Source organism: Ammodytes marinus, assembly GCF_949987685.1.
Source record: "Ammodytes marinus genome assembly, chromosome: 6".
Classification (NCBI taxonomy): domain Eukaryota; kingdom Metazoa; phylum Chordata; class Actinopteri; order Uranoscopiformes; family Ammodytidae; genus Ammodytes; species Ammodytes marinus.
The window spans coordinates 7,983,580-8,000,536 of record NC_137235.1 but is presented as its reverse complement, the minus strand read 5'-3'; the positions used below and the strand labels follow the sequence as shown (position 1 = coordinate 8,000,536).

Genomic DNA, 16,957 nt, shown 5'->3' with positions numbered 1-16,957 from the left:
GCCAGCTGTGTTACAAACCAGTATAAACCGTGAGCCTAATCTTGGAAGGCTACCAACATGTATTAGGCCTATACATTCCTTCTTGTGATATATAGCCGTCCCTATTTTTTAATTAGACAGCAAAGGGCAACGAAAAACCATGTTGTGAACTCAAACAACATCGTCCCGCCCATATCTATGGTCCCGCCCCTCTGAAGCAATGCTGCCTTCAGTTGCAATCGGAAACTATAGTTTTTTTTTAACCTCCCCAAACGGGTTCACTAGGTTCACATGTGATATGGAAAGTACATTACCGTATACGCGTTTTATTGACTCTTCTACTTTTAAAAACGATAGGACACTGTTGTAGGGTGAGTTCATTATACACATTTCTCGGACTCATTCCTGCAGGTAAGAGAAACTGGTGGAGTTTAGAGTTTACGAGTAGCAGTGAAGTGAGCAGAACCCCCGTGACAGCCATTCGCGGGAAATTCAGTACTGCTTCAGCGGCTATGATTTTTTTTATGGATAAACATAACATAAATCGCTACGCTATATAACATCTTACAACACAAGTGAATAAAGCCTTAATATCATCGGGAGTTGTTGGAACTACCAAGATAACAAAATGGTAAGCAGACGTTCACTTTCACCTGCTGTTAGTTCTCCATTCATACATGCTACCAAGCTAAGCTATTAATAACTTTTCACCAAGTTAATATAACAGATTTATGTCGTCAAATGCATGTGTTACAAGGTCAATGGCTTTAATATGTATTCGTACTACATAGTACCCCCGTATTGCTTTGGCAGTGATGTGTACCGTTTACTAATATGTAAGTGTGTAACCAATAAGTCGAATTTATTCAGGTTTGTGATGTCAGTTGACTAACACCCAGTTGTATTCAACAATTGCTGGACTGAAATGACGTCTCTAAATATAGGACAGATGAATATAGTGGAGGAAAGAAGGACTTCCATGTTAACTATCGTGAGAGACGAGAAAGAGAGACCGTGTCAGTGAGGTTTAAAATATTTAAAAGCCCCACTTTCCATCATCCTTGAGACAGCGATCCACGTAAACCTCTTCGTCGCCCAGTCTTGCCTCTGGTGGCTGGAGGTTTCATTACAACAACACTGAGGTGCTGAGATGTGCAATGAAGAACCACCACAGGCAGCAGTAAAAGATAGACAGCCCGCCAGTATTAAAAATGCATATTCTATAAAGTACTGCAAATATTAGATAAATATGGCGGCATGTTAGTGTTATGGTCTTGATTGCTTGCTAAAAACGCATGCATGCATATGCACCCAATGGAGCACTCAATCCCTCATGCCACTTGTATATTTCATTGCTGTGTAATATCCATAGACTGAATATAAAAGAGGTTATTCTCATATAATATGTTTCGCTGATGTTGCTGAAATGATCCGGCATTGTGTTACATTAAACTATCTAGGAAAGGAGGATGTACGTTTTTATAGTGGACAAAATCAAACACAATATGTTGATTGTGGTGGACTCCCATTATAGGGATATTCTTTATTTCTCATGAGTGGCTTTAAAAAGCTGTCCCGCTCGTCAACTTTACAGTTCCTGCTGATCATGAAAACGTCTTATAACTAACTGAATTTAAATCTAAAAGTAAGCCTTCATTTGTATTAAAATGTCTGAATTCAATCCTTCAAGTTTAAAAAAGCCAAGGTACGTCGGATTTGATCAAATTCCTCTTGCATTACGGTCCCACGGATCAGGATGGCATGTCACATTGCGTCATTTAAGTGACACATTTGAATGTTTTGGCTTTTTTAGTTGTGTATTTTCAGTAGGAATGGTTAACTAGAACCAGCACCAAATTGGTATCAGTGCCTGACTGGTCAGTAACGATATATCGATAAGCTCCTTCTTGACAAACAATACTATTTGGTATTCCTGCAACATCCCTTTTGATTGTTTTTAGGATAGTTTGATGATTATAATATGGATAATATCGTGCATCACAGGATAATCGTGACATAAAACTTCCATGTTGTCTTATGCCTTTCTGTTCCAGTCAAAGAAGAAAGGACTAAGTTTGGAGGAGAAGAGAACTCGCATGATGGAGATTTTCTTTGAAACTGTAAGTTCCTTTACATTGCTAATAATGGTTTCAAAGAAATAGTTCAACATTATAAATGATTAGCTCTTTGTCTCTTTCGCCGGCTCAAGATAAGGCGACAGAAACCGTTCCCGTAACTTTGCTTGCAATTTTTTTTATATAGAAATGGGCATGGGTCACTCATCCAGGTTATTAGCTCAAACACTGGTAGTCAAGGGGAGCAAGTCAAAATATGAACTTTACAACATCACTAAACACTCCTGTGTGCTTATTTGGACTTGCTTATATACATATTCATGTTGCTCTATATTTTCACAAAATAAAATAAAAAACATACTGAAATTCTAAAATGACATGACGTGTTCAAATATTTAGCGCAACACTAAGCGTGGTAAAGTCCCACAAGCACACAGGAGCGTTTAGTGATTTTGTAAAGTTTATCTTTTGACTTGCTCCCCTTCATTAACACTGTTTGAGCTAAGCTAACCTGGATGAGCTACCTATGCCCATTTCTTCATCAAAAAGGCATTCACATTTACAGGAACAGTTTCTGTCGCCTTTCTTGTGCCAGAGAGTGAGGCAAAAAGCTAAAAATGTAGATTTTTAAACTTTTCCTTTAAGTAGAAACAAATAATCTTTGTGTTGTCACAGTGACTGTAGGACTGACACACAACCTCAAAAATACTTTTTTAGAACTAAGCTGGTCCATAAAAATCTAAATGTCACCAAGTCCAAATATAATGCTGCCAAACACTTTTGGTGTACACATATTAAGTAGTTAATTGTTCTATGACACTGTATGATTGATGACATTTTTTTTTATCCTTGAATATGTTCTCTCATTCTCTTTGTAGAAAGATGTGTTTCAGCTGAAAGACATTGAGAAAATCGCCCCTAAGCAAAAAGGCATAAGTAAGTGATGACCAACAGCTTGATAAGAGACTTGTCATTTACACTGACTTTTTAAATCGTCCGTCCACATGTGTCCAGCTTGCTGCCTCTTGACCAAATTGGTCTTTTTTTTCTGAATGTGTGTTTTTTCCCGTAGGTGCTTTGTAACTTAATCAATTAAACAAATTCAAAGGTTAGTACAGATGTCACTATTTTTGGTAGCTGGTTCTGAAAATGAACCACTCTCAAGTGATGCATCAATAGAACGGCTTATTCTCATCGTAGACCATACTGTTATTATATTTTTTAAGTCTGCATGATTAAGCCATTTACCATATTTCATTCAGTTACTCTGCAGATATTTGAATGTTAATAGGCATTGAACACTTAGCTCGAGTTTATTTTAGTCAGAGCTGTTTAGTGTTGCACTTAAACACTCTGAAGTGTCAACCACAACTTAAGACAACTTGTGTCTAAAAATATGTTGTGTAATATGTGTCTAAATGTATATTCTGGCAGTAAGCAGCTCTTGATAGAATACACAATACGGCAAGTACTGTATGTTAATGAGACCAGCATATCACCATCTCTTTTTCTTTTACCTTAAAGATATAACACGCATAGTTTCTTTTAGAACATAATTCTAAAACCATAATGGCTCTAAATCGGATAATGCATGAATACCAATTCTTTTTAGTAAAATAACCATCTGTTGATTTATTTAAGTCCGTACAGTGGGTGTCAACAGGCATTGGGCCCCTCACGCATTCTTGAAAACATTGTGGTGACATGCTTGCAAAATTACCATGGCAACAAGGAGGACTCGCTGTTGCTGTTGCCATCTTAACTGCATTTAGTCTGCATAAGCACATCCAGACCTACAGTATCAATGGCAGGAATCTCATAGTGCAGAGAACTCTTGAAAGCTTTTTGGTTTATGGCCTTTATGTCAACATGGAGCGTGACATTATGAGAGTATCCAGGGGAAATTTTGTTTAAAAAAAACAAACTCAGAATTTTTTCAAGTGCTGAGGAACAAAACTGGGCTGTGTATGTTCGAGTGAACTGAAGTCGGGATTTTTTTTTGGTTGTAAAATGGACACAACATAAATCTGGAGAAACTTGATCATGTTGCAGTGATTAAAAGCACATGTTTTGGACCCCCTTACTTGGGCATGATGCAGTCACTGAGTGATGGGGGAAGGGGGCAACATGAGATCTCCATTATGGGCACATGTTCCTGTAGAAGGGCAGAAAATGTGAGAAAAGGGGCCGAGGGAGTGATCTCAGCTCCCTTGGCGAGTTGTAATAATAACATGGTGGTAACCATTAAAAGGCTTAACAGTTTGGAGTTGAGTAGCAAAGACAAAGGATTGGGAAAGACTGAAGTCATGTAAAACACACAGAGTTTGGTGGATCCATCCAGAGCACATTTCATTTTTTCGATCCTCGTTTTTTTGTTGCTGTTCAACATCCTCTCAGTCAGGCCTCGGCTCAGCTCAACGCACGCAGCAGATAAGCCTTTTCAGTTTCACAGCTGAGCAAACGTGTGGGAGTATCACATTTCACCGCTGACGCTGTCCAAGATGGAGCTTCTGCTCTTATTATATCCTCTCGTGCACTGTTCTCTCAGATAAGTCTTAAACAGACCGATACGCTGCAGATGTGTAGCTTTAGTTTTTGAGTGATATGCCTCCCCAGCAGTGCAAAGGAGACCTGATGCTGTAGTGCTTTTTAAATCCTCAGTAGTTGCAATATCATTACCTAACGTCAGATACATGTTATATTGCCTAGAGTCTCCTAAGCTTGTACCAATCATAACTCTACCATAAATCATCATCATAAAGTCGGCCACAAATCAAATCAACGATCCATAAATAGCATCCACTCTGCTTTCCTCTCTCTCCGCTGCTTTCAGCTCCCATGTCTGTGAAGGACGTGCTGCAGAGTCTGGTGGATGACAACATGGTGGACTCTGAGAGAGTGGGGACGTCCAACTACTACTGGGCGTTTCCCAGCAAGGCTCTGCACGCTCGCAAGTCCAAACTGGAGGATCTGCAGAACCAGGTGAGAGTGTTGGTGTGAAAACAGTGACCTCATATCTCAAGAACTGCAGATGTATCAAAACGAAACACAGTTCACGCAGAACAACTCCCTCTGTACGTAAGAGACTGTGATGTGCATCATCTCCTCAGCTCTTCTTACAAACACCTGTGTTTTTTAAAAAAGGATTTTAAGAGATTTATGCCCAAGGTTGTTGTGTTTTTTTTCCGCTGTAGTTTACAGTCAACATGGTCAGCATTCGACAGCCCAGAAAACACTTCTGGTATTAAAGTGAAAAAAAAAAAAAACGTGAAGATTATGGGCAGGTTCCTCTGAGGATGTGTCTTTGTTTCAATTTGTATGATTGGTTACATTTCCATAGATTTTTTCCATCTTATTTTCAGATTTTTAACATTCAAAAGAAATAGATCAATTCCACTGAATCAATTCCCCAGAAAAAAGCAAACCAAAACAAACCCATGAGCTCTAATTATAATCTCTCATGAGGCATTTGGTGGTTTTTGTGAGAGATTCACAGAAAGTTGTGCTGCTGATCCTGGTCTTGGAATTCTCTCTGCATATACTGTGTCCCTCTTCACACAGATGGTGTGAGGGTGGTGGAGGCTCCTCTGAGAATTGTTGGCCAATTAAATGCTGTAGAGCAGCAATCTGTCACAAAGTAAAGACATGTGATCGTACCATACGCATTACAATATACAGGCATGGATGACATGCCACAAAAGTTTATCATTAGATTTGCCAGTAGACTCGTAATGTGGAAGTTGATGGTTAATATGATCTAATACACTTAAGACAGCATTGTAACATTGTGTGCTTAATATAAAAGAAGAAAGAAAATAGGCTAGTATGAAAAAGTTTGAGTGTACTTTACAATTCTTTCTTCGTGCCAAATTATTTATAGATCATACCTTTAACAATATAATTTATTTTCCTTGGTATGCCTAATGTCAGACTCTTTTACTTTTTAAGAATTCCCAAGCAAAGCAGCGTAAAGTAACAGTACAGAAAGCAGTTGAAAAAGCCAAAGTGGGACGTGAAGATACAGTAAGTATATTTTAAAGTTTTTCCCATCTTGTATTTATTTTAAATTAAAAGCGATTGAAATTAAATTAATTGTGCGTGTGTGTGTGTGGTGTGTGTGGTGTGTGTGTGTGTGTGCAGGAGGAGAGAAACACTCTGTTGAAGGAGCTGAAGGCTCTTAAAGAAGAGAAAACTAAGCTACAGGCCGACCTGGAGAAATACAAAGAGTGTGACCCAGAGGTTGTCAAGGAGATGAGTGAGTACAGATGAATCAAATCAACTGCAATCACTGAACAGAGAAATCCAGCCTCCTGTCGAATGCAGTGCGGTCCAGAACGATAGTCATGAAATAAAACCTCCCTCTGTGAAAATTGAAAATGTTTGCCAGGTGTAAACAACTGATAAATGATCTGACAGCATGGGGCTCTGGAGGTTAACATCAGGTGGCTTATCGAACCAGATGGTGCCGCCAATGAGAATCGCTCATTATTGAGAAAGACAGAGCAAAGAGTTGGGCAACGTCCAAGAAAAGAACATTATAGTACAATCCAATTATTTTGATGTAGCCTCCCAGGAATTGTCAAATATTGGATTGATCAAAATAAGACCTACTGTAGTTTGCAGACTTTTCTCTCCTTCATTTTCCTTTTTCTTTTTAGCTGTTCAGCACATCAATCATTCAACACAGTACTGCAATAAAGTTGGCCACCAGTCAAAATCACCTACTCGTATAGTTCTTAAAAAACAAACGCAGACATGTAAAAGATTCTATTCTCTGACATTTCACTGAATGCGATCTTGAATGTACAGATGGCTCTGAATAAGCTGTGAAGGCATCCAAATGCATTTAAGATATGCTGTGATCAAATTAATTTAACCAAGTTCTACAGTGACCAGGGACACATTTGATAACATAAATGTGTAGTGTAACTGTATAAATGCTTATGCCTGTGTAACAAAACTTTGTTAATTATTTTAAGGTGTAGGTAGATGCTGGTTGTGCATTGTACACGTGTGTCTGTTTAGCAGCAGGGTAACAGTTTCTCAAGGTTTATGTAAAATGTGAGTGAGGAAGTGCAAACATATCACAGGTGGTCACTTCTACATGCATTTGTGATGCGCCCTTATCTCAGATTTACCGTCAGCCTGAACCACAAACGTGTTGTATCTTGATACAAGCGGTACGTGTGAACAGTGTGAGACTTCCTGCTCAGACAAAGGTGTCTTTTTTTGGCCTGATCTTCAGACTTGCATGACAATTTCAAACGCTGTCTAAATTAACTTTGTAACCTCTGACCTCTCAGCTCAAAGGGTTTGGAGTTAAGAGCTTTTAAAGACACGAAGGCGAGGCCACTGGCCATTACTTTTTAACTGGCTGTTCTATAGTATGTCTGCACAATGCACACAGCTATTGGTGGTATTACAAAAATCCTGTATGGCCTTCAGTGTTCATGTTACAGTTGCCCTGTGGTAAAGGGTGTGTGTTACTTTATTAACACACGTGTTATGTCATAAAAATATCTGGTCTGTTTACCTGCACCTCCCAATGCTCCACCAAGCATGCATTTAGTCTGCACGCAGTTCTGCTGTGTTCTCCACTCCTACATTACAGTATTGTTTCACAATGAATTTTCACATGGATAATGATTTTCTGTTGAAATTAGTTGTAATTCAGTTATTTATGGCGCTCAGTTTAAGAAAAATGTCAGAACGATCTTACAGATAAAGTTATTACATTCACTTTAGGCCAAAATGTCTTTGAAGACTCATCAAGATCAGTCTATTATTTAAGTACTTTGTCAAATGCAGCTGGGCTCTGTAAACTGGTATGTAAACAAAGGTGATGTAAACAAAAGGGGCCCACTGTAGCTAGCAACATGACCGTTTATAGAGCCTAGGCAATGTATTAACTCCAGATTTTTTTCTTCAACGCACACACAGTACGGACAGGTAGTGAATCGTGAGAAGATATTAACTGATTTTGACAAAAAATGATTTTGACAACAAGCGTTCCTCAGAATCGCTGACTCTAGAATAATGGTTTTCAGTAGAAAATGTAAAGCCATACTGGTCATATGATCTCGCTCTATTCCCTGGGGGTATATGAGGATCCAGGGCCTTTCTATCTATTAACATCTTTATGAACTTGTGTGTTCTTTACTGTATGTGGAGTTGTCCTGACTTGTGGCAGGGATTTGTGTTTTGACTTGATAAAAGTAGATTCCCTGACTCACACTGGTTCTGGTTCTCTCTGCTGCAAATTGAGGCTATGGCTAAATATCAGACCCTCAACTATGTAATGTATGTGTTCTGCTCCAACTTGTATGTGTATGATACCCTCACAAAAGTTATATCATTTGATACAGATCATAAATACAGATAATGTAGCCAGATTCAATGCAGAAATTCAATAGTTAGCGTCCTTTTACTTTCAGTCTATTGTGCTTTGTTTTCAAATGAATCACTGTCTCCACATGCCTACAGATCTTTTTTATGTTGTCTTTCAACCACTGACACACACACACACACACACACGCACACACACACACACACACGCACACACACACACACACACACACACACACACACACACGCACACACACACACACGCACACACACACACACACACACACACACACACACACACACACACACACACACACACACACACACACACACACACACACTGCTTTGATACAGATAACTATCTCCCCTTAGTAAAACCTGAATTGTGCTCTTGAGAGCTGTGTGCACTTATGCAAAGAGCGTATGACATTATGTCTACTGCTGAAGGAGTTGGCCTGAACTTGCCGAATGGGCTCAGACCTGTTCATCATTTATAAAGCATCTTAAAAGCAAATTTGTGTTGATTATTATTATGCAGCTTAGTATATTTGGTTTCCACACTAATGGATACCAATAAACTGTTTAAGCAACAGGTGGGGTAAAAATCTCCAAATGTATTTGTGGATTGGAGTTACGGCCCCCACACACATCCTACCTCTACTGCGCGTCTACCTCGCGTCTGCGTCTGACTTTTTGTCACAGACTGTGAAATCAACGTAGAGCGAGCACACATCCAACCTCAGACGCACTGCTGAGGCGCGTCGGAGGCACGTCTGCAGCGACGCTCCCCTTCACCTCATAATTAATAATTAATAATTGCTTGGATTTATATAGCGCCTTTCATGATACTCAAAGCGCTTTTACAGGGTTCCAGACAATTCGTTCACACACAGTCATACCGGTGGTGGTAAACTACCATAGTAGCCACAGCTGCCCTGGGGCAGACTGACAGAAGTGAGGCTGCCATTCAGCGCCATCGGCCCCTCCGACCACCACCTCAAACATACAGCAGTCATACACATTCACACGAGGCAAGGTGGGTGAAGTGTCTTGCCCAGGGACACAACGACCATGACACAAGTGGCCGGGCTGGGATCGAACCGCCAACCCTAGGATCATTGGCCAACCAGCTTAACCACCTGAGCCACAGTCGCCCAGGAGGCTCGCCTATTTTTTTTCTGAGAGCAGCGCGTCTCTCTCGCGTCTCTGTGCTTTAACTGATAGAGAAATACTCTGCTGACAGTCATACCAGCAGCATTCACTCTAGTTACACGTTTACCCGTTATTTCAAAATAAAACATCCCTCAGTCGTATACGCGAATAATCCCTTTATTTCACGATTTAATTGTGCAATCAAAATCCGAGGGATTTAAAACCTAATTTTCAATTAGTTCTGGCTTTTCATTTTTGGATAAATGACACATATAGAGATCCAATATAGTGAAGAAATAAAAAAGATTTCAGTTTTCCGTTGCTCTATCGGTGTCTACGGCCTTCTTCTTCCCCGACCACCCCCCCCCCCCCCCCCCCCTCTCTCGCCCGTATAAATCAGTAAAGTGATTTTTGAAATACTCTGCTGAGAGTCATATTGACTTCATACTGGCAGCTTTCGCTGTAGTTTCACCATTTCCTGGTGTGTCCCCTTCAAAATAAAACTTCCAACAAGCGAAAATATGGCCAAAAAAAAGAAAAAAACTGGCAATGGGGCGCACGGATTACTGTCCAGACTCAATATAAAATCATATGCATCATAGATGACATGAAAGAACTTCATTTTAATGGGAATTATCTATGAAAACTCTATGTAGAAAGATAGGGCTTTTAGAAGCAGCGCTGCAGCAGCAGCAGCTGCTGAGACGTTGCATGTGTGTCCGAGAAAAGTCCGAGAGACGCAGCAGTAAGGTAACGCGACGCGCTCCAGAGGTAGACGCAGGATGTGTGTGTAGGCCGTTAGAGTATAAGTAGTATTAGTAAGTATTATCATTAAATCGGACTATAGTACGATTGAAAGCACAATCAAGCTCATTGTATTTCCCACTGAAACTATAAGTGGCTGTGCCAACAAGAGGACAGACAGCCTTTTGATACAAGTTGGGTTTGTCAGGTCAAAATGTTTGACAATGGTTACCACACCACGCCCATACCCATATGCCAATAAGCTGCTGGTGTGGTAACGGGTGGAGTTCAAAACCAGTAAACATGGGAAGGGCAGAAGAAATCACAGCTGCAGACATAGTATGCATGGCAGGTATGAGGAAACACAAATCAATGTTGAAATCATTGACATACTTTAACACACCTTAATTTACAACGATATTGAAGGGGAACCATAGAACATAGAAAACAAGTAGTTTTTTGATGTACTACTTACTAATTACTTTTTTAGCAATGAAATAAGTTGTTTGTGATTGATCTGTCTTATAAATCCTTTCTCATTTGTCTTCTCTTCCATTTATATTGGATGTATATTAGTGAACTACCATGTGTTAAGCTGTGGCATTATTTATTTGTGAACATGCACTGTTCTATCTTCTGCATGATCTTTATTATTTATTTTATATTCATGAAATATATTATTTTGTTCATTGTTTAGGTTGCGTTTTTAACGTCTGGCCAGGGAGACTGACTCGTTTGCTTACCCAAACTCATTTACGATTCCAGTAAGAAAAGAAAAAAGTCAAATCTCAGTGGGCCATGACGTCTGCCTGGGTCTGTGTGTTAGTGGTTGAGACCATTGCCCATGCTCTGTTCATGTATCTCTTCGTTGGGTTTCTTTTGGCGTCCACATTTTCATATATATAATGTGAAATTGCATCATCTCCAGGTCCACGGTGAGTCAGAAGTTGTTCAACTCAGTCCCTCCCACCTGCAGCTGCTATTTATTTTCTGTGGATATTTTTCGCTTACACTGGGTCATTGTTAAAAAACAAAATGCGTGGAGAGAACTTCCCCTTTAGGCTTTTGCAATGTATGCCAACAAGTGTGACAACCATAGCAGATATCGTGTGCCGTGCATTGCTACTGATCCAGTCCAGATTGCCTATGATTTTTCTCAAAGAACAAAAAAATGGGGGGGGGGGGGAGAGCGGTAAACTGATCCCGACCTAAAATAACTTGTATTGGCTGGATTTTAGGGATGCCACAGCCCGGTTTCCTTAGCACAGCAGCCAAATAACTGTCTGGTGGTAGTTAATATGGATACAACAATAGCTTTCACTGCTGGTGAACGGAAAGTGATTATTCTAGGTGGATGTTGCCTGCTGTTGTTTTTAGGATTCAGTTTTATGGGTCACCAAATATGTCACTTTAAACTTAAGGGCTATGCAGTAAGAACACATTGTTCAGCTCTATTTCAGATTTCTAGACAGGCTCTTTCAGGCTACAGCTGCAGGGGAAGTGTTATCTTAACTGTCAACTTACATTTTTTAGAAAATCACCACTTGTTCATACAGGAAGGCTGAAGCCATCCAACCATCACCCACCATACTTTCCTTCAGAAAGGATATTGTTTGCTTCAGATTCAGACCTCCATGTCCACTCTCCCACTACGTTTTGTGTCCAGTGACAGTGTTCAGTGACAGTTTAATATAATTCAATTTAATTTAGTGGACTTAGATTACATTTGTTGAAGAACAGTTTTATTCTGAGGCCAAATTGTTTTGAGCAATTCTGCCAAGCTGGCTTAAGGGAACTATCTTATATTTACCTGAAGGTAACCTTAACATTTAAGTTGATTGCATGTTTTCTCTTCTTTCCAGGGGTGCAAATGATAGTACAGATATTTAATTCAGTCTTAACACACTGTACATGATGTATAATGCACATATTTGTCATATGTTTTTGTTTTACAGAGAAGTCAAATCTTGTAGCAAAAGAAGCTGTTTCCAGGTGGACAGGTGAGTCATCTTATCTTTCTTAATGCACTCTCATGTTATACTGTAGGCAATCAAGACAACAACAACAACAAGTATTTTGGCAATCTATCGGGAGTTATTTCTCAAGCGAACAAGTCGAACATTAAATCGTTCTCTTTGTCATATATAATAGTAAATAATATATTATTTGGTTATGTTTTTTGGCTGTTTGTTGTACTATAGCCAAAAGAAAACATTCGATAATATAACATTGGACCAAATGATTAGTTGATTCTTCATCATTAAACTATTCAAGAAAATTAAAAAAGTATAGTTAAAATAAAACAATCATTGGCAGGGCTGCAACTAACAATTATTTACATACTAAATTGATTAGCAGATTATTTAAACAATAAAATAATATCAAAATAGTTGGAGATTAATATTCTGTTGATCATTATGGCTCTTACAGAAAGTTATGTGTGGATATTCAGGACAAAAATAACGCAAACACTGTAGCAGGGCTTTTTCCATTTATGAGTCTTTAAAGCCCTCAGATTGACAAAGTTCCAGCTGTAAGGGAACTTAACCTTTAGCGCGTCACCACTCAGGAGTCAACACATAGACTCATTGACCTAAGACGTAACCTGGGAGACTGCTGACCTTTGGGGATCATGGCAACCAGCAAATCCTATGGTGTCTTGACTCTTTAAGTCAACATTCACTGCAACCGGTCAACAAAGTCATGTTGTCGGTTTCAGTTGGCACATTTTCTGCTTTACTTCCATATAATTATACTAATTTTAAAAAACTATGAGTCATTTCCCCCCTGTTACATGACTCGTACTTCCCTCATCTGGAGTGGACACTACCAAACTAATACATATTATGCAGCGAGTACAGCACAGTTTACCACGAGGACTGTGCAATGTTTCACTCAAAGCTGTAATGTTCTCAGCTTTCCTGTTTCAAACAACCGCATTATTTCGGCACCGCTATACATCTGCTCTGCGTTTTTAACAAATGTATTTCTCTGTTGCGTTTTTGCCAAACACCAAAGTCAATACTGCAAAGCTATTTCTTCCAGGCCTAGGTGAAGAGGTTTTAAGACATTTAACATACACTGCTTTTATTGCCATTTCTCTGTTGTTATTTCAGCGTCTTGTTGTGAAGCACAACAGACTTACGTAACAGACCCGCCCCATGTGTTGAAATGCTTGCGGCGGCAACTTTTTCTTTGACAGCAGAACTTACTTGTCAAAATTGAAGTTGTGCTTCTTTCACCTGTAGCCTCATAACACCGAGACACACCCATACATAAATACTTTGCATACAAGCCCTGACTCTGATAATCACTTGCACTTCAGCTGCATGTTGTCATATCAAAACTTGAGTACAGAGATAAGAAGGGCTTCAGTGAAAGGCATGGTCACTAGTATAATTCAGAATTCATGACTTAGGGCCCGTGTCCACCTAACGCCTTTTTCCAGCGTTAAACGCTGGCTGTGCCCTCGGGAGTGTGTCTACTGAGCGTTTTTTTCGACCGCTTTTTTCAAGCGTTTTATGAGCTGGGAGAGAGAGTGCTGTGATCGCGGGAGAGAAAAGCTGATCGTCACCTGTCAGTCAGACCTATCAACACTGGTTTAACTGTTTGGGCTTGCTGTTTTCTATTTAAATCGTTACATTGTAATATGAGTAGTCTTATGAAACAGAGAATACTTTCCACCATCCTCTGTTTGGATGAGGAGTTATCGCGGCTCCTGCAAACACACACGGAGCAAGTTGTAGGCTGATGTGTGCGCATGAAACGATCCGTAGGAGAGAAAAAATACAGCGAATCAAGTGTTCTCCTAATCTGCTCCCACAAACGCTGGGCGCTGCGCCTTTTCTCAGAGCGGCCGCCTTTTGCCGAGGCGGCCGCTTCTCATGGGGAATCAATTGAAAAAAGGCGCTTGCGGTGGGAAAAAGGCGTTAGGTGGACACGGGCCCTTAAACTCTTGATAGAACAGTTGATAATCTACAGGAAGCTCTTTGATTTGTCCTTTTTTTGACACCTCCCAAGTTTACAGCTTGTCCTATGAATCACTTCTACAAGACACGTTCATTCAATTTATAGAGATTCCTTTTAGATTGTAAAATAAACTACAATGGATAGAACATAAGGTTATTGTCATTTATGATTACAGCCATGGGGAGAGAATCTATTGTAGGCTTCTTTTGGATATATAATAATAATCCCCATTAATATCAAGATGGCAAAAGAAAAGGAAAATGGCACATTTGCACTGGTGGGAGGTTTTATTTTTAAAGACACACCAGAGATGGTTAAACTATAGTTAATGCTGCTTGTGTGATGTCAATATGACAGTCAACAGATTATTTCTCTATCCGTTTAAGCAGAGAGACACGCATCTGTTAATGCGCATGCCGAAAAAAAGGCAGACACAGACGGGCAGTAGACGCGGATGTGTGTCCCGGGCGTTGTTATGACCCATCCGCTCCTCCTAATTGCCCAAATTATTTTCAGGTGTGGGACATGATCACTGGTGGGAAAGATTCTTTGTTCAAGTAATAATCAAATATTCAGCCAAAATAGCTCAACTTTCGCCAAACCAGCATTGAGCAAGTGCTTCAGAACAGTGAGGCAGATTGGCACGTTTGTCCAGGAATATTCTCCTAATCCAAGACTGCCTGAGCTATCTATCAGACTTAATGATGCTGGATCCGTGTACTTCTGTTCATTGATCAATGGTTTTGATTTCTGTTGTTTAGACAATATTTTCGCCATCAAGTCATGGACAAAGAAGAAGTTTTCCTTCGATGACAGCCGGATTAATAAAGCCTTTGGGATCCCTGAGGACTTTGACTACATGGACTGACTGCCAGCTTTCCTGAAATTAAAAATAAGACAGTTTACTTTCCCATAATAGTTCTAGTTTATATCTGCATATTGGAGTAAATTAAAAAATAAAAGATAAATGCACCTGGATTCATATTTGTGGCCTGGAGTCGGTTTTGAAGAAGGATGGCTATCAGTATTGGTGCTGTGACAGATGGATTGTATCAGCAGCTATGTTTTGCTTTGCAACCAGAGAAGAGCAGCACCAACCATTTGTGGCTGTGAGGGGTGACGAGGGGTCTGTCATAAACACAACCTAGCAGCCTGACTTTTGGGACACCTGCTCACATGAAAACTGAGAACCCCAAGTTGGTGATGGAAAGGAATCAAAACGTATCACATCTGTGCAGCCAATGATCAAATTAAAATGGTTTAAACAGATGGTTTGGAATGAAATGCTTGTGCTTTTTTTTCTCCTTGTGAGCAGTATCCTGCTGAAAAGGGGAGAATATAATTACAGAGGACATGTTTAGGATATGTTATGTCTACCAAGTACTGTCAATATTTCAAGTAAGTTTACTTTTTGCCATAATAATTTTCTCATGTTGCATATAAAATGTCCCTCTGAGTTTTACAAGCATGTTGTTTGCAGTTCTCCCCATTTCAAAATGTTTTTTGTGCAGTGTACAAATGTATTAGGCCTCTTATCTCTTGTGCTGTCTTTTTTTGGTGCAAAATCTTACCCCAAACATCAGAGCATTTTTTTCTTCCCAGAGCTGCACACTCACTTTCTGCATGAGCAAAATAAGGAAAATTGTTGTCATGACATGTCTAGAATGTGCATTGCCCCTCTTATTTCCCTCCCCTTTTCTCTGTCAAACCAGATGCAGAAGAGGTAGTTAGTGTTGTAGAGGTAATGTGTTCTGTGTTTACTCAATGACCAAGTTGTCACGTTTGTCGATTTATATTTCAAATGTTTTCTTTACAGTAGAGAAGTGATATGCAAACATTGTTCTCTGTTGATTCATGACTAGCCTTTTTGTTTGTAAAGTTTCCAAATGTGAAGTTATTTTGTTTATCTGCAAGCCATTAAAGGGGACCATGTCATCATTAAAGGTCAGATTTTATGAAAAATATATACATCCTTGCAAACATCCTTGTGCTATTCAGATTAAAAGTGTTGGCGGTTTCTTATTTATAATGCTTCCTAATGCGGACGTTCAGTTATTTTATACTGATAAAAATAAGCTGTTTCTAAACAATGTGCACATGGAAATGTCAGTGCTCTTACAAAACAACACTAAGCCCCTTATTAGAAGTGCACTGAAGATTGACACAAAACTGATCCAGCAAAAAAGTATTCTTAATTCCTCCCTGCAGTTTAGTTTGCTGGAACTGACACACCCACAGAAGAGTAACCCGAGTGTGTGTTCATGTATGTACCTGCCCAACCTGTCGTTACTATGATTCACGAGTTTGACATGTTGAATGTAAAAGCTGTCCCAGGAGGCCGTGCATACTGTAGTTTTCTCTCACTGTTCCTAACTTGATAGGCTATTAATTGCAGCTGTGTTCGTCCTCACAAGTCTAAATGCTTAACCTAAAGTATACGCAAAAAGATTATATCGTGCTTTTTATTTTTATTGCACAGCATTTTCGAACTGCCTGTCAACCAAGGCAACACTGTAAAAAAAATTATAATAATCACTCATAACACTGTTGAACCCTTGAGCTCCTGGTCATAGTGTTACATCTGTTTACAATGTTTATATTACTATTTTAAAGTATTCTTTTCCATGTAAAGTACATTTTATTTAGATAGATAGGCCTAGAATTATGCATAGTTAATTTCTTCTGATTGTGAG

General features: G+C 39.5%; 1 protein-coding gene across 1 annotated transcript; it reads left to right on the top strand.

The window, feature by feature from the left end:
* Nucleotides 1-486: 486 nt before the first annotated feature.
* mnd1 (meiotic nuclear divisions 1 homolog) lies at nt 487-16,186 on the top strand. Its single transcript, XM_080030082.1, has 8 exons — nt 487-610; nt 2,034-2,099; nt 2,933-2,990; nt 4,888-5,036; nt 6,003-6,077; nt 6,195-6,309; nt 12,251-12,295; nt 15,026-16,186. The coding sequence occupies exons 1-8, from the start codon at nt 608-610 to the stop codon at nt 15,130-15,132; spliced, it is 618 nt and encodes a 205-aa protein (XP_079886208.1). The 5' UTR covers nt 487-607; the 3' UTR covers nt 15,133-16,186.
* Nucleotides 16,187-16,957: the final 771 nt, after the last annotated feature.

Excerpts from the sequence above, each read along its gene's own strand:
- mnd1 (XM_080030082.1), top strand. Across the intron at positions 2,100-2,932 it reads TGGAGATTTTCTTTGAAACT|AAAGATGTGTTTCAGCTGAA; the intron begins GTAAGTTCCTTT and ends TTCTCTTTGTAG. Across the intron at positions 6,078-6,194 it reads AAGTGGGACGTGAAGATACA|GAGGAGAGAAACACTCTGTT; the intron begins GTAAGTATATTT and ends GTGTGTGTGCAG.